The sequence below is a fragment of the Ursus maritimus genome, unplaced genomic scaffold (genome assembly GCF_017311325.1).
Source record: "Ursus maritimus isolate PB19 unplaced genomic scaffold, ASM1731132v1 scaffold_13, whole genome shotgun sequence".
Taxonomy (NCBI): Eukaryota; Metazoa; Chordata; class Mammalia; order Carnivora; family Ursidae; genus Ursus; species Ursus maritimus.
This window is the reverse complement of record NW_024423675.1, coordinates 38604517-38622981: the sequence shown is the minus strand read 5'-3', so window position 1 is coordinate 38622981 and position 18465 is coordinate 38604517. Positions and strand designations below refer to the sequence as shown.

The window sequence follows — 18465 nt, the reverse complement described above, 5'->3', positions numbered from 1 at the left end:
GCCAGATGCTAGCTTTATATCTTTACAAAAATAGTTCTCTCATAGATTCTTTATCCCTTAAAACAAAAACAGAAACAAGCCATAGAGAGTGTTATTAAGGGAACTAGGGTGGACAACACTGGGTTGTTTAAAAAATAACTTGTTTATCCTCACCATAGTGATAACTTAAAACTACAAATCGTCCCTTTGGAATGTAGCTGTACATATTTGAATATGGGATACACTATTCTATAGACCTTCTGACACTTAAGAAAAATAAACCTACGAGGGAGAGAGGAATTACATGCAGTCTGCTCTTATTACATGCAGTTGGCCTGTTTTTCTTATTCCTTTCCCTCTCCAGGTATTTCTTTTTCCTTTTTCTTCCCTTTCATCCTCCTCTTTCCCCCCCTCCCTTTCTCTTACTTGTTGTACATATTTGAGATGCACGGCTCTTACTGTTTCCTAAAAGTAGAGTCAGGTGGCTGCCGAATCCTTTCTATATTGGGGTTGCTGTTTTGTTGTTTCTCACATTCGATGCTTTCAGGGAATGGGGTTGGGTATTATAAGACCTTGTCTTGGGCTGTAGGCTGTTGGGGGACTTGAACACAAGCCAGTGATTGTGGGTATTGGGAAGTTTCTCTGTACATCCTCTGGCCAGTCACAATAGACGAAAACCAGTTTTGTCAGACCTAGAAAGTGGCAACACTGAGACTGTGCACACATTGCCAGGATTCTAGAAGTTTGATATTTGTTGCACAGCTTGATATCTTTCTCTAAGTTCATAGGAAAGCCTGTCTTGATTCCCTTACCCCCATTTTGGAATTTAGAAATGCATACTTTTCCCTTTTGTAAACCCGGAGTCCCCTATCTAATGGATTGAGCTTTGTTGGTAGAAATCCAAGAGCTCCTGTTGCCCTGATCTCAGCCGAGGATGAGAGCTCCTCCACTGGCAGCAGCACCTGCCCTGTTCCCTGGACACAGCGAGGGCTCTTAGAGTAGCGCTGGTTCTCTCAAGGTTTCAAGGAAACATCTGGACCCAATAATTAGCATGAACCCCTTGCTTGAAGTCCTTTGGAGGAGTGTCTAGAGTTGTGTGTCTGCTTTGCTAATTGTGGTACTCTGGTTAGGGGCCAGTGTGTTTAGCAGTATGGTGTTATCTGGTAGAATGTTTAGGCTAGTGATAGAGACGGCACTTTGGAATTTACGTCCCATTTTAAAGGTAAGAAAAAAAGAGAATGGTTTGGCATAACACAGCTCCTTACCTAACCAGTGTTGATCGTCTATTGATGGTTTTCTGCTTGGTCGCGTGTGAAGCGGTGCGTGCTGTTTCTCATGGAGCCGTTACAATAATGAACACTTCTATCAACCCAGATGGAGTGTGCCAACGTGGCAATTGTGTCAAAACCACATTCTTGTCTAATGGGCTTGGCTGTTCACAACAATGTTCTTTTTGGTTGCTGATAAGTAGAAAGGTCTTTACTTCGTATATTATATAACTATACTAATGATGGACTTTAGGTGTTTGTAATTGTATTTATAATAGGTAATGAGGGGAATGAGCATAGCTAGAGTTTGGGAAACCACAGTTCTGGGTTTGGCTTCCCCAGTCTAGCTTTGTGGTCTTAGGCAAATCTCCTGTCTTTCTGAGCCTCAGTGCCCTTGTTGATAAGATAAAATGAGTGTATTAGATTAGACGATTTCACAACACTCTGACTGGTTCCTCTATGTGCCAGTCTGGATGCTGGGAACATAGCAGTGAAGAAAAGAAAAATCCCAGCCTTTATGGGGCTTTCATTTTAGTCGGAGGGCTTGCGTTCCACTGCAGGAGTTTCCATGTTATTAGTGGATGATGGAGTTTAAAGGCTTATCCACATTTGAAGCCCTTGAGAGTCACAGGCACAATAATTATGGTGAATGGATGTGCTATAATCATGTTTTCTTGATGGTGGTAATTTGTTCAAGAAACCATTATGTCAACAAAGAAGGTAGTGTTTAGGTTTGAGCTTTGTTGATCTCTTGAAACTATTTTAAGAATGTACTTATTTACATATAATTATATCCACCCTTATTTTTGAGTATTTACAAAACACAGTTTTATGCAATTAGCCTCTATTGTTTATCTTGTTTTTTTAAAAAATTTTTATTTAGAGGAGTCCAGTTAACATACAGTGCAATATTGATTTCAGGAGTAGAATTCAGTGATTCATCACTTACATACAACACTCAGTGCTCATCACAGCAATGCCCTCCTTAATATCTTTCACCCACGTAGCCCGTCTTCCAGCCGCCTCGCTCCTGCTTCTTTATCTTGTAACTTGCATTTGGATGGATGCTACTGATAAGCTCTGAGGTTCTTACAACTTAAAATTGTGACTACAGTAGTGATTGAGGAAGACTACTTTGTGAGGCGTAAAGATGTGGTTTATCTGTGCTCTTTGTTAGCAGTTTGTATTTAACTTCTGTCCCTCAGCTCAGTTGTGAATGGCCAAGTAATAACATTCAAATATGATTTTCTTTGTGATGGGAACTCATTTGTAAATTTCTTATTGGGGGAGGGCCAGCCCTAATTATAGCGAATCACAATAGATTCAAACTGGTATGGATTTTCTTTGAGGACGACACCGAGAGCCCTGGTTGATTCAGTCGTTCCAACATTATGAAATAGTGATGAAAACACATGTACACGGCTGTGTGGTCCTCCATTCAGTGGCCTTGGACAAGTCGCTTAACTTTGTATGTACAAAATGGGGATAATACCTCCCCTGTAGAATGTTTTGAAGAGCAGAAATTATGTGATTGATGTCTAATCCAGTAAGTGATAGTTCTTATGACTAAAATTCAAATATTAATGCTTCTAACATTATAGTGGAAGCTTTAGTTTTATATGTCATTGCTTCTAAAATATTGACCAAAGATCAGCTTTATTTGGTCTCCACATTATTTCTTATAGCCAAAGTAATTAGAGAGCTACCAATTATCTTGATTAGCTTGGACAAGGGTGGGTCATTTTTGTTTTAATTTTTACCAAAGCATTGGTTCAACTCTCAAAATGTAATTAGAGAGTATATACTAAAAATCAACTTTGGTCATTTCATGATTAATGTAAAAAATCTCCACTTAAGTGGTACATAAAAAATGGTACTTTAAAGAAGGAAAAAGACTTTCTGTGCAATATGGGGCCAGTTCAAGAATTCATATAAAGGTCTTACTGGAAGACATCATTTTGAATTTTAGATACCTAATAGTGATCAGCCGCTAGAGAAAACAGTGTGGAGGTTCCTCAGAAAATTAAAAAAAAAAAAATTAGCTACCATATGATTCAGCAGTTCCTTTTCGGGGTTTTATCAGAAGAAAATGAAAGCACACTAACTCAAAAAGGTATATGCACCCCACGTTCACTGTAGCATTATTTACAATAGCCAACATGTGAAAACAACCTGTTTCCATTGATGGGTGAATGGATAAAGAAATTGTCACGCACACACACACACACACGAATATTATTCATTCATAAACAAGAATGGACTCTTGCCATTTAAAATGGCATGGATGGACCTGGAGAGCATATGCTAAGTGAAATGTCAGAGGAAAACCCCTTAAGATCTCTCTTATATGTAGAATTTAAACAACAAAATCAAGCTGATAAAGAGAACAACTGGTTCTCTTATTAAATTAATTTTAAATAGATTGAGGGTAAAAAACAACTTAGGCTTATGAATAGTAACTTCATTCTATTTACCCGAGCTTTCATTTCAAATCTTTGGAGATGAAAGCTCATGACTTAACAAATCATGCCTCTTGTCTTCCTAAATGGAGGCGATGCCTTAATATTTTGCACATTTTGGTTTATATTGAACTAGTATTTTCTACAAAAACAACATAAAACATATAGTTTAATATTGCTCAATATCACCAGTTTTTGATCTTCAGAAATATTGATAAAATTTTTCCACAATATAACAGGCTGAAAACTATGTAGCCCACCTGGCTTTATTTGTGGGGTTTACTTCCCAGTTTGACAAAATATAATGTTTACGTTTGGTGATCTGAGGTCAACACAATAGAAGGTAAACATGTTACTAACAGACCTACACTTAATATTTTTATGCTTTATAGAGATAGTAAACTAATATGTGCAAATATTCAAACATGGATAGAATTAAAAATAAATGCCTAATGAGAAGTAAGATTGGAGTGTAAAAGTTACAGTTACCTAACTTTTCCTCTTTTGTAGCATTGCCTTCAAGGACATCATTTCCACTCATCTCCTGGTCTCACTATATATTCCTCCTCTCCCTCATGCCTTTTCTTCTCCCTGACCCTGAAATGTTGGGTGGGGATAAAATTCTCAGGACCCTCTAAACTCAAACTACACTATTCCTCTAGGTGATGTCCGTATCATTGGTGCTTTTAGCTGTCACCCATACGATGACACCTCCCAAATCTGTATCTCTCGTACACATCCGGTCTCTGCTCAACACCTGTGTATCAAGTGGTCAGCTCGACAAACTGGTCAATCGAAGTGAATTCAAAACCGAGTTTGTCTCAGTCAGACCCTCTTTTCCTTGTGTTCCCTATTCCAATGGGTGGTTCTACCATTACCCCCGTCTCCCATGACCTGAGACTTCTCCTCGACCCTTTCTGCTCTTTGACTTGCTACATTCATTGTGGACACCATGTCATGCCAACTGCCTCTTTACCATTGGATTCATTTCTTCTCCTTCGCCTCCCTGCTCCTGCCAAAGTACAGACCATCGTCTTCTGCATGGGTTACTGGGACAGCCTTCTGGATGTCTTTCTCTTTCAGTCTCTTCTCTCATCCTGTACTTTCCAGCCAGGTTGGGCTATCCAAAATGTGGGTCTGATTACATTACTCCTCTCTCTGTAAAATACTTGTGTGACTTCTTATTGCTTTTAAATCAACCTCAAGACTTTCTTAGCATGATACACAAAACCTTTTATGTCCTGGCTTCTGCCTCCTGCTCCTACTTTGTCATTGCTAATGTACTTTTCTCCTCCCTTCCTGTCCCCATAGCAAGCTCCCACTTCACTTGTACAATGTATTATTGTGCAGTACTTGGGGTTTCCTGTAGGAGGAATATTCTCACGTTTCTACACTTCCCTGTGCCTGGCACATGCCTCTTATCCTGATTTCCCTTGCCTGAATGAAGGCTCATCATTTTAAAGCAACTCCGATGTCCACTTTGGCAGAAAGGCTTACCTAATGACCCTCTTCTCCGAATCTGGGTTAAGTATCTCTCTTGTGCCTTTTAAGCAACATGCTCTCGACTGACCTGCAAACTACCTTCTCCCCTACCTTCAGCTTCCCAAAAGTAGTCTTTTATTCATGTGCCCAGTACTTGGCACATTGTAGGAGCCCATTAAATATAGGCAGGCTGACTGAATGTTTTCATGCTCAGGTATTAGAAGCAAATAACATTTTTTTAAAAAAGATTCTATTTATTTGAGAGAGAGCGCATGTGAGCAGGGGGAGGAGCAGAGGGAGAGGGACAAGCAGACTACCCACTGAGCACAGAGCTGATGGGGCTCCGTCTCACGACCCTGAGATCACGACCTGAGTCAAAATAAGAGTCGGACGCTTAACCCACTGAGCCACCCAGGCGCCCTGTGAATAACATTTTTAAAAATTATTTTTTATTGTTGAATTCTCACCCTTTTAAAATTTACAATTCAGTGGTTTTCAGTGTATTCACAGGGTTGTACAACCATTACCATTGTCTAATTCTAGAGCATTTTCATCACCCCCGAAGGAAACCCTGTGCCTGTTAGCAATTGCTCCCTATTCTCTCCATCGTCCAGCCCTTTGCAACCAATAATCTACTTTGTCTCTGTGGATTTGCTTATTCTGGAAATTTCGTATAAGTGGAATCATTCAGCATGTGACCCTTTGTGTTTTTTTTAAAGATTTTATTTTTTTGTCAGAGAGAGAGAGTGAGCACAATCAGAGGGAGCGGCAGGCAAGAGGGAGAAGCAGCTGAGCAAGGAGCCTGATTGCGGGACTCAATCCCAGGCCCCTGGGATCATGACCTGAGCTGAAGGCAGACACTTAAGTGACTGAGCCACCCAGGCGCCCCAGACCGTTTGTATTTTTTCACTTCGAATAATGTTTTCAAGGTTTGTGTGTGGTAGCATATATTGCACTTCAGTCCTTTTTACGACTTAATGATCTTGTGTTGTATGGAGACACCCATTTTGTTTATCCCCTCATCAGTTGGTAGGAATTTGAGTTGTTTCTATTTTTTGACTAGTATGAATAAAGCTGTTATGAAGAGTCGTTTACAAGTTTTCCTGTGAACACATGTTTTCATTTCTCTTGGGTGCATACCTAGGAGCGGAATTGCTAGGTCCTATGCTAACTAACTTTTTGAGAAACTTTTCCAAAGTGGCCGCACCATGTTACATTCTTGCCATCAAGGTTGAGAGTTCCACATTGTCCCTATGCTTGCCAGTACTTGTCACGGTCTGTCTTTTTGATGACAGCCATCCTTTAGTGTGTGTGAAGTGGCGTTTCATGGTGGTTTGGGTTCGTATCCTCCCAACAACGGACGATGATGAGCATCATTTTGAGTGCTTGTTGGCCATTTGTATATTTTCGTTGGAGAAATGTCTACTCAAAATTCTTTGCCCATTAAATTTTTTTTTTATCTTTTGATGAGTTATAGGAGTTGTTGATATATTCTAGATACTAGACTTTTATCAGATATGTGATTTGCAGAAGGTGAAGAACATTTTAACAAGTTTAATACTGATTCATGCTACAACATGGATGAACCTTGAGAGCATCAGGCTCAGTGAAAATGCCAAATGTTGTGTAATTCCATCTATTTGAAACGTCTAGAATAGGCAAATCCATATGGATTGAAAGTAATTGCCAGGAGCTGGAGGGAGGGGAGAATGGAGGGTAACTATTAATAGATTACAGAGTTTCTTTTGGATGATGAAAATGTTCTAGAATTAGATAGTGGTGATGGTTGCACAATCTTGTGAGTAGACTCAAAACCATTAACTATATACTTTAAATGGGTGAATTTTATGGTATGTGAATTATATCTCGATAAAGCTTTAAAAAAGAACGAATGTATTTTATGTTTTGAACTATTCAAGGTTTGTACCACTTTTGAAGATAGCTGGAAAATTTGCTACTGGCCAGGGTGCCAGGCCTTTTATCATTGTCAAGAGAGGAGAGAGTGTACTCTCTCTGCTGTTCCTATTTTTTTTTTTTTTTTTAATGTCAGTTGCGGAGCTATACTTTAAAAAGTCCCTCTTTGCTTATGTTAAATTGAGACAATCATTTACTTTCAGATTTATTTTTTAAAGATTTATTTATTTTAGAGTGCGAGCAGGGGGAGGGGCAGAGGGAGAGAATGAATCCTCAAGCAGACTCCCTGCTGAGTGCAGAGCCCACTGTAGGGCTCAGTCCCAGGACCCTGAGATCATGACCCGGGCTGAGATCAAGAGTTGGCTGCTTAACCGACTGAGCCACCCAGATGGCCCTACTTTCAGATTTCAGGTTTGTTTTTTTTTCGTTAGTTGTGATAGGATCAATTATTAGATACAGTTTTCCCCACCCCCATAATGTCTTCATTTGGTTCAGATTAGGGGCCCTGAGGTACTTATCTTAAAATCACATCTGCAAGGAAAACCATGTTTGAGGTTGAGTAGGATGGAGGGTTAGATTTTTTTACTATAGTTAGAGTATTCTCAGAAGACTAACTGCTGCACTGAAATAATGCTGGCATATTATGGGATTTAAATTGGGGGGAAAAAAACCTTTTCTCCCCCAGATCTAATTTTCTCACTATTAAGAACTCCACATTTAGAATTCATCTTTGTAATACCTGACATGTTTTTATACCTCACATTCCTGTAGATTGATTTCACTATGTGAAATTTGTCTCCGTACTTTCTAACATTATCAAAAACCTTTCTGTGTTCTAGAATAAAGGATACTAAGTAGAGAGAAAAGTAACTTTCCTTAAAGAACAAATGGGAGTTTTGCGGGTACATTTCTGGCTAGATGAAACGTAATAAAAGTAATCACTCTAAGCTGTTAACGGTTTTAAGCTTTGCCGGTACAGAATCAGTTAGTTCTATTGTGATGCTACTTCTGGTTCTTTGGTTCTGATGGAGAATTCTAAGAGTAGCAATCTCCATTTTGTCTTGTTTTTATGAGCTTTCCTTCTCTACACATCTTCTCCCCACCATCTCTCTGCCATTTCCCTTCCTGCCCTTCCTTACCTTGTTCCCTACCTCCAAACTAAAACTGAGAGAGTGTGTAAGATAGCCTTTTGTGATTTTTTTTTCCTGTTTTTTGCTTTGTTTACAGCATAAGCTGTAACCATGACCACTGAAGTAGGGTCCGCATCTGAAGTGAAGAAGGAATCGGAGCCATTAGGAGCAGATGCCACGAAGGAGAAACCTAAAGAAGTAGCAGAGAATCAGCAGAACCAGTCCTCCGATCCAGAGGAGGAGAAAGGTTCCCAGTCCTCTCCTACAGCTGAAAGCCAAAGTAGTCCACGCCGCCAGAAGAGAGACAAGGATCCATCTGAGAGCAGGGGCATTTCTCGATTCATACCCCCCTGGCTTAAGAAACAGAAGTCCTATACCTTAGTAGCGGCTAAAGACGGAGGAGATAAGAAAGAGCCCGCCCAAGCTGTTGGGGAAGAGGTTTCAGATAAGGAGGAATCTCTGCCCGAAGGAGAAGGGCAGGCCAAGGGCGACGCCGAAGAAACCGCTCAGAGAAAACAGCAGGAGATGAAAGTTGATGTCAAGGAAGAGAAGCCCTCCGTGAGCCATCCTGAGGCACAGGTATGTTTGAGAACGAATTTTCTGGAAATGAAAGCTTGGTGTTTCAACCACATACAAAAAGGGATTTGTTTCTTCGGAATCCTGTCCAGATTTCTTATATTCACATACTGCTTTGGCTTACCGTGTCTGGAATATGGGGCCTGGGGTGGTCTGCCACGGCCTTCTCATTACTTCTTTTTTAAATCTTTGTCAAAATAATAAGGCCAAAAAGTCGACTATGTAAATCATTAAAAAAAAAAAAATTCATGTCTCTTCCTTTTAAGGTTAAATGGATACTCTCTGAATCCTACCATCTCTCCTTTTTTAAATAGTATGGATTTTTATACCTTTGATTTGATGTATGTAAGTGTTCAGTGAGTAAGAAGAAGTAGATTTGTACGTGTGAATGTTTTGGTTGCTTAATGAAGCCTAGGTTTTGCTCTCTTGTGAAATTATAATTGGATATTTTATTATTTGAAATGATATTTAAATGTTAGTTGCCAGGACGTAGTTTCTTTTATTCATGTAATGCCTAAATTACCCAATTGGCAAAATGAGAAAATAGGCGGGGGGGTGGTTGGGGGAAGGGAGATAACGGGGAAATACCCTTTCCGGCAAAATCTTGAAGTCTTTAAAAATCTTGGGCTGATGGTGTTTGTAACAATCACCATTCTTACTGAAGATTTTCCTTTGAATACTTGGTCTTCTGCAGATGGGCTAACTTTAGTATGAACTTCCTTTTTTCCGTTAACAGCCCGCTGAAGAGGTAGGTAAGGAGAGAGAAGAGAAGGTGAAGGAAATGCAGGAAGACAAGTCAGAAGAAGCAGCAAAGAGGGAGACCAAGGAAGTGCAGACCAATGAGCTGAAAGCAGAGAGGGCCTTGCAGAAAGCCAGCAAGAAGACCAAAGCGGTCCAGTGCAAAGTCATCCTCCTAGATGGCACCGAGTACAGCTGTGACCTGGAGGTGAGCCGGGGCGCGGTCCTGATGCGTGGAACGGGAGCGGAAGGAGGGGCTGCCCTCACTGGTGGGGTGGCACAGTGCGTATATTGTCGTGTTCCTGTGAGCTAGCCTGTCAGCTTTGCTTTAAAAAACAAGAAAACCTAGAAGAGGGTCATTTCTGTTACAATGTTTCCTGACCCTTGGCGGGGGGGGGGGGGGGGGGGGGGGGGGGGGGGTCGCCCTGAATGGGCATTAAACAGTTGGACTATTACCCTTGTCTGGAAGGGATTCACTTGAGGAGAACCGGTAGTGCTAGGTGGATTATTCCAAGAGCCATGCTAATTTCAGCACTTTAACCCTACCTAAGGGTTGTTGTTGTTTTTTGTTTTTTGTTTTTTTTAATCCTGAGTCAGATACTGACTTAAAATTGAGCTCATTTATTTAGTTTCATGTAATTAAAGAAACACTCATGATCTACAAAAGGCATATAATTCATTAGCGTGGATGTGACAAAAACCAATATAATTTTAAAGCATCAAGAATCTTACAATTTTGTCAGTCAGAAGAGCTTGTTGCTTTTCATAGCTAAGTTACTTTATTTATAAGAACATATGCTAATAGTTGATGTTCACTGAAGAACTGTGTTAACTGCTTCAGATGGATGATTTCATGTAATACTTGTGAGACTCTATATGTGGTAGGTATTATTAGATATTCTTATAGGATTCGCATTGTTACCGTGGGCAACGTAAGGCTTAGAGCGCTCAAGTAGCTTGCCCAGTTTCCCAGCTAGTGAGCGAGTGAGTCGGAATTCCAGACCTGGTAGTTTGACTCTGGACGTCATGAACCTGACCACCAAACTACCCTGTTTCATTTGCTGTGTGTGGGACCTCTTTTGTTCACTTAAAATATGGTCTCTAAATAATAGTCTTTTTGGGGGGTCTTCTCATCTATTAAATATTAAAATTACTTTCTCCTCATTCCTTGCATTCTTGCTTATTAAAAATAGAAGTTACACTTTACAATGAAAGCATTCAGCTTGGTGAAATAGACCTATCTAGTTGAAGAGTAGTTTATTATATATTTAAACCTGTATTAGAGCACAAGGTTGGAGGGTGCTAAGATCAATGACTCCTAGTCCTTGCCTTTATCTGTTTCACTCGTCGTAGTTATAATTATTCTAATATTTCAGTTATTTCAAGAACAGGAGTGGCAAAAGAGGATTAAAAATCCTTAAATCTCTGAGAGAGACAGGGAGGGGCAGGGGGAGACGGACACTGTGTGTCGGGGGGGTGGTGGGGGTACGTAAGGAAAACAATGGAATGCTGGTATGGTCTGCACTTGACTCTGTTACATTTGACCACATGTCCATTGTTTCTCCTACCTATCGTAGAAGTTAGGGTGTCTAGACTATGAGAACCAGCTGGATGATAACTTGACCTTGAGTCATTTATTCAAGCCAGACTGAGGCCCAGAAATTGACTTTACCTATAGACTTTAAGATTGCGTGGATAATTCAGAAGGTCCCTGCTATCTCTGAATCTCTTTATATCACCAAACTCCAAGATTTCCCAGTGTGCTTTATGGTTTAAATCTATTGCTGTGGTCTATCTTTTAAAGTCTCAACGTATGTAAAAACTACAAAAATCTAGAAAATAATTGACAGTTGTATGTTCACCATAAAAATTTTAATCAGATGTTCCCGTGTTGCTGTGTGTTTCAGATTTTTTTTTAAAGAACTAAAACCTTAAGGCTTCGCTAAAGTCTCCTTCCCATCTCTCCTCTCCTGCTCTGTACGTCTCTTTTTACGGCATGTAAATCTACTTTGTTTAACTGCTGTCTAGTTTGCTGTGAATGACTACACCAGTTTCTCCGTTCCTCTACAACGGCTCCATTTCTTTATGTATTATTAACAATCAGTGCTTCAATGAACATAATTGTACACCTTGCCTTGTTTACTCGTGCAAGAGTTTCTTCAGGGTAGACACTTTGTAGTGGGATTGGGACGTTGATAGGATGCAGTTTTACTTCCTCGGATTTCCCGGATATTGCAAAGCGATCTCCAGAGTGGTGGTGCCAGTTTAAATTCCAGCCAGTAACCACCAAGGTGAATTTTTCCACATTGTCTCTACTTACTAATGGTGATTTGGCATTCATTTTGTATTTTTTAATCTAGGGTTTTTGCATGTATTACCTTTAATTTTCTTCTATCCACTTTATGAGATTTCATGACCTAGGTTATAAGCCTCATAAAGTTGCATCCCTTTTAATAGTCTCTGGAAAAGTTTGGATAAATGAGGGTTTATCTGTTCTTTGGAGATCTGGTAAAACTTGCCTTTAAAACTGCCTTGGGCTGGTGGAAAGAGATTTGGAGAGTGGGTTTTGTTTTTGTTTTTTGTTTTTTAGATCATTGATTCGATTTCCTTATACTGAAAGGTTCTATTTTTTTTCTTGAGTCCGTTTTAGTAATTCATATTTTTAGTGGTACCTGTCCATTTCATCTAGTTTGATAAATCTGCTGGCCTGAAGCTTTTCATAGCATTGTCATCTTGTGCATTCAGTTTTTATTCCATTTTTATTTCTAGGGTTATTTGCCTTTTTACCCCCCTCAATCATTCTTCCTATAGAGTTACCATTTTTTTCCCGCCAAAGAAACAACTTGGGTTTGTTGTTTCTACTTTTTCTACTTTGTAGCATTTTCCCCCTTTTGCTGTTTATTTTTTCTTTGAGATTACCATGTTGTTTTTCTAATTTCTTGAGTTGAATATTAAATGTACAGATGCTTGGCTCTAGTTTTCCCTTCAAGTATCTCTTGTTGAGAGTACAAATTTTGAACATAGGACTTTTCATTGCCATTCAATTCTTAATATTTTTGCATCCCCTTATGGGTCTTTTATTTCTTTAAAATTTAAATTCAACTAATTAACATATGTATTATTAGTTCCAGAGGTAGAGTTCAGTGATTCATCAGTCTTATATAATACCCATTGCTCCTCACGTGCCCTCCTTAATGTTATTTTTGATCACTAAAGTTTTCTACACTTGATCTTAGCCAAAAGGCCGAGAAGCGATTGATCACTAAATTTTTCTAAGTGTGTTTTTAGATTTCTGAAGTGTGTGTGTTCAGTGAATATATGTGTGTTATGTCTTATGGAAAGAGAGAATTTTTCTTTTGTTTGGATTTCCTGTTTTATTATAATTTGGCCTGGTGTTCAGATCTGTCCTCTTGATTAGTCTTATTATGTGGCTCATGTTTTTTATCTCTATTAATTGTTTAACTGCTTAGTTTATCAACTAATATGAGAGGTGTGTTGAGATCTCTTCCTATAATTATTTATTTGATAATTTCTGTTTGTATTTCTGTAAGATTATACTTTATAAAATTTGAGGCCAGATTATTAGATGCTGTACATGTGCAAAATTTTTCCCTTTTTACCATCGTATGGTAAAATTTATTTTGACATTAATATTACTGCATTGGCTTTATTTTGGTTAAGATTTTCCTGGACTGTCTTTTTCCATTTCTTTGCTTTTAGACACGGTGCCTTTGTATCTTTGACAATTTAGTCTTTTTTTTTTTTTAAAGATTTTATTTGAGAGAGAAAGAGAGAGCACAGGAGCAGGGGGAGTAGCAGACTCTCCACTGAGCAGGGAGCCTGATGCAGGCCTTGATCCCAGGACCCCGGGATCATGACCTGAGCTGAAGGCAGATCCTTAGCCGACTGAGCCACCCAGGCGCCCCGAGAATTTAGTCTATTAACTGGTGAGTTTAGGCTAGCTATTTTATATGATAACTGATATGTGGCTATATTCTGCCATCTAATTTTGGGTTGTCTGGTATTTTTCTTTGTTTGTTGTTATTCTTTTAGGAATATTTAAGTGATTGATGGACACTGTTGACTTAATAAAGTCTGATATTAATCACTGTGCCTACCCCCTTTTTTCCCATCTGTTTTGCCCTCATTGATTAGATGTCGGATCTCATTTCGGAATGGTACAAAATAACATTCTTATCTGTATGACTATTCCCTCTTGTATGACTTTGCTACTCATGGGGAATGAAGTTATTGGGTTACTTGAAACAGAGTTGAGAAAGAATGCAAAGTTAAATGCAGCAAAGTTTGCAGTTAACCCAGGTTAAATTCACTGAGACTTAAGTTGGTTGCAAAAGCATAGGAATCTTTACTTTTATGGCTATATTAATGTACAGATTGTCTTTTCAGTTAATAAATGATTACTTAATATATCATTAAAAATGAACTCTTGAGAAGGATAAATTTGAAATCAGGGTGTAGCATACATGTGTTGAATAAACTTTTTTCTCCTTTCAAATACAAAGCAAAATGAAATGTAAGTAGGCTTCAGTGATATGATCCCATACCAGATTTTATGTACCAGCGTTTCACTAGAATTCTAGGCAGTGACTTTATATCTGACCACAGGCCCATAATTCATCAGTGTTGTAGTAGCTCTTCTAACAATGCAAATGTTTTAAGTTGTATTTCCTGTTTTGGTTGATTCTCTTTTATCCAATTCTTCTTCCCATTTTGGTTCTCTGGTTGCTTGCCTCGTATCATTAGTACAGGTCTGATATGCATCAGATCTGCTGTTATTTCCTCTTTGGGAGCAGAGCGCAGAGGACAGCCGTCACGTGGTTTGAGTGCTCTCCCATTTCCCGTCCCAGCACTGACCTTAGACAGATCGGGGGGATGTGCTGATGCTGCTTCTCTGTAGTTCCGCAGCTCTGCGCCGGAAATCAGTGTCTAAGGACTACTTGGGGAAGTATTTTGAGGGAAACCGTAGCTGTTGATGAACTTGCAAGCTCTCAAGGAGGGATGAATACAGGGTGGGAAAGAAATACTTTCACTTTATTTGGTTTGGGAGATTAAATTTGTTTCCATCTGTTTACCGGCATTAAAGATGACATCTGTCGTGACTTTTTAGATGCGGTTATTCTTTTCTTTTTGTATGCACGTGTGTCTCGTTTTCAGCTAGACTTTTAGATTGTAGCATCCCCACCGGAGAGGGCCTGATTGTCTTCACTTCGAGGGACCTACCACAGTGGAGGAAAGCGTGGTCTCTTACAGGAGTCTCGAGGAGTTGGAATGACCTAACTTACGGAGTCAGATGAGGTTCTAGAGGGCGTTCAAATGCCAGGAGGAGAGGATTCAAGCTGCTCTATAGAGCAAAATTTGCTGGGAGGTGCGGAAGTGGTGGTAAAGTTACTGGGACAGAGAGGATCCAGCAAGGTCAAGAGTGCTAGACTTTAGAACACGGTAGGCAGCTGTGTGGCTGCAGTAATTGAAGTGGGACTTTTTTTATTCACTACATTTGTTAAGATGCACATCAGTGGTCTTTATAGGTAGGATTTTTTCAGGATGATTTGAGCATTGGGAAAGTTAGGCAGTTTCCTGTTTGTGTTTCCTGTCAGTACCTTTGGTCAACAAAAGCACCCCTTTTAAGCCATTTCATGCAAATGTTCCTGTACTTAACTGAATAATTTGCTTAAAGATAATTTTTGGAGGTATTATTGTTTGATGTCCTAACATCATCTGTTTCTCTAACTGCTTCCTTAAAGTAGGTAGCTGGATCTCCATATCTCCATCTATATCCCTATATTCCTTGTTCTGTTCATTTTAGGCTTCTTGTTTCCCCATTTTTTCCTCCTGTGGGCAATCCGAGCCTATTTCTTGAACCTTGGGAATTAAATGAATACGATTGCTCAGGGAACCAAGGCAGCTCTGTTTTCAGAAACTCATTATCATCTTTCAAGTCTGCATTCTTTTGAGGTAACAGTATGTGTTGTTAGAAGTGGGTAAAAATGCCTCACAAATACAATATTTGTGAGCATAAATATTGGTAAGAGGGCATTTTTAGAGACTGATTATAATTAAGTGAGAAAACAATATGGAAGTGGCTTGACTGTAACTAATGTTATTTTTGGCTCATGTAACAATAAGCTTATTGCTAAGCCATGCATTAATTTTGACCCAAGGCCTAGTCTGTGTGCGTTTGTTCCAAATCTTTGTGTGAAGTATTTTTTCATTGTATTTAGTGAAGACTACAATTTATGTTTTATACTGATTTATCATCTATTGATAATAAAAGATCTCAAATATTTTTTGGGAAACTTTGAGGATTATATTTTGTAATGAAGGAACTATAATTTCTATTCTTTGATAACATCTGTTTTTATCTTATTGGAGTATTTAATGGTATGTGGCAAGCTCCTTTAGTACCAGAATTTGAATGGAAAGAATTTTAGGGCATCTCCTGGGCTCTGCATGCCTGTCCCGGAGACTCAGCTGTAGGACTCTTGTGATACTGCCACTGATCGTTTCTGCGCTCAGTGTGTTAGAACAGCAGGGCTTTTTCCTCTCAGGAAAAGATACAGGAAGATTTAGTTGAAGCCATGGATATAAAGTTAGGAGACCTATGTTTCCTTTTCTTTTTACTCTTTGGATGTCTCGGGGCAGTCACTTCCTCTTTTCTCTTCTATCCTCAGATTGCAGAATAAGAATGAAAATACTTGCTTCCTCTGTTTCTGTGCTTGGGCCGGTTTTACTACAGCTGATAAGTCTGTATATTTTTTAGGCCTGAAAATAAATGTGAAAGTTCCTGCAAGACTTGGGGAGCAAGAGTGAATGTGTATTCTGAGATAGAGTTGCGCACATTTCTCTCTGGCATCTGAAAGTTGTTCCCACGTGTTGATTTTAGTCTGAGAATTGAGGGCATTGTTTCTGCCCACACAGGAATGCCAGTACCATTTTTTCCTTAGCGCTATGAATAAGGCGATCAGAATGTAGGCTCTTTTCGTCAGTGTTCTGATGATAAAAGTATTCATCAGAAAGTAGAATGTGTCAAGGTCGACTTTTCTCGCGTAGAGGACTGGTCTCAGAAGTCCAATTTGATATCCTTGCTTTTGAGTGGGTGTTATTTATTTACTTGATTGCTTATTCTGCTTTCACTCTCCAAGGTGGTTTTTCAGACTTCTGGCACCTGACCCTTACTAGGTTTATTAGTTAGATAGTTTTAAGTATCTACATACTCGTGGAGGATCTAGAAGTTGTTGCCCTTTATACACGTCCATAAAATAGGGTTAGATTCAAACAGATGTGGTTTAGGAACTCGGAACAATTTAATCAGCATATATCATGTGCAGCATAAAATCCCAACAGCATAGGTGCAGGTGGAATGTCTCTGTCTGTCCAACTATGCCTTTAGCTTAAAAAATTTAAGATGATAATTCTGTTCAATAACGTGTCTTGACTAAGTGGGAAGAGGCTACCAGACCATGTGAGTGGTTGAATACTTGGTCCAGCTTGAAGAACACTAGGGAGTCACAGGAGCAGGGCAGAGCATGGCCTATTTATCAAGCCCCTCTTTAGCTGGGCATTCAGGACTCCCTCAGGAATGACCTCGGACTGTCTTTTGACCTCCATCACTAGTGGATTTTCCAGGTTTCCCCTGCCAGCCTAATTGGTCTTCTACTCAGGCACCTCCTCAATTATCTTTTCTTCAGGTTTCTGATCAGAACATCTCTGCATTGTGATTGCTTCTGTAGCCACAGGATTTCTCCCTATCGTGTCATGTCCAACTTTGTCTTCCTCTAAACTTGTTTGCACCATTAACTTGTCAATCAGTCATGCACTGGTTTCTGAAAGAATCACCTGTGTTGTGTTGAAAAACTGGTAAACTCTCGTATTGTTTGATTTTTCTCCTGTTATTTCTTCACCCGGATTGTTAGTTCCTTGAGAAAAGGACCTTTCTTCTCTCTCCCCGTGGGGCACTGACACAGGACTTTATACACTACTCATAGAAAGTAATTGTTGCTTTATTTTTTCTCTACTTTCTTGTATATGTATAAAATTTTCATCCTTTTATCTAAGCTAAATGATCACACTTCCTTATTTATATTCCCAATTTTTCTCTCCACCCTCCAATTAGAAAAGATTTGGGTCTATAAATATGTGTATCACTCCTCCCTGCCACCCCCACCCCTTATTTGCTACTTCTGTCTACCACCGCCCTGCTTTTCAAATACTTAGAAACAGCCTGAGCATACATGGGAGCGACCACGGGAGATGGTGGGCTGGCCGAGTGAAGGCCGGGCTTGGAGAGCATATGTTTAATACCTTCTTCCCTGCCTCTCTACACTAGTGCTGCTCTGGAGCCCACTAAAGGATGATTTAGTTTCCATTTCCAGGCAGTCAGGAATGCTATCACATTTATCCTTTCTGTCTCTCTCACTCTTGGTTTCTAAAGCTGGGGGTTGCCCTTGCGTCAGTGGTATTTTGAAAGCATTAAATGTGCCGCTGGAAAGTAACTTCTCACCGTGAGTAACCATCTTGACATCATTTTGAAGGCAGCCTCCATCTCTCCCTGGCCTTTTCTCGCACATGCTGCTGGGCAAAGCTAACTCCTTGGTCATTTACTACTTAATACCATGTAATATGTTTTCACCTTAACCTGAGGGAGGTGGTAGAACTGGCACCAGGTTTTTGAATGATTTTTCTCTTTTGGAAGGAAAATTATTTGAAGGTTGAGTAAGATTAGAAAGGATGGGGGAAGGTCGTTTTTAGAATAAGGTTTATATTTTAAAATCTGTTCTGATACATTTTTCTCATTCACTAAAATACACGGGCATTAAAAAATTTTAGCTCCTAGGAGCATCTGGGTGGCTCAGTCGGTTAAGCATCCGACTCTTGATTTTGACTCAGGTCATGATCACAGAG

General features: G+C 39.5%; 1 protein-coding gene across 6 annotated transcripts in view; it reads left to right on the top strand.

Annotated features, from left to right (window-relative positions):
• EPB41L2 (erythrocyte membrane protein band 4.1 like 2) overlaps positions 1-18465 on the top strand; it is a 208537-nt gene that overhangs the window by 88286 nt on the left and 101786 nt on the right. For all 6 annotated transcript variants that reach the window (XM_040627795.1, XM_008691101.2, XM_008691106.2 and 3 more), the window contains 2 exons: positions 8330-8811; positions 9545-9754. In XM_040627795.1, coding sequence (XP_040483729.1) covers positions 8344-8811; positions 9545-9754 — 678 coding nt within the window. In that variant the 5' untranslated portion in view covers positions 8330-8343. Of the gene's footprint in view, positions 1-8329; positions 8812-9544; positions 9755-18465 lie in introns of those variants that run through there.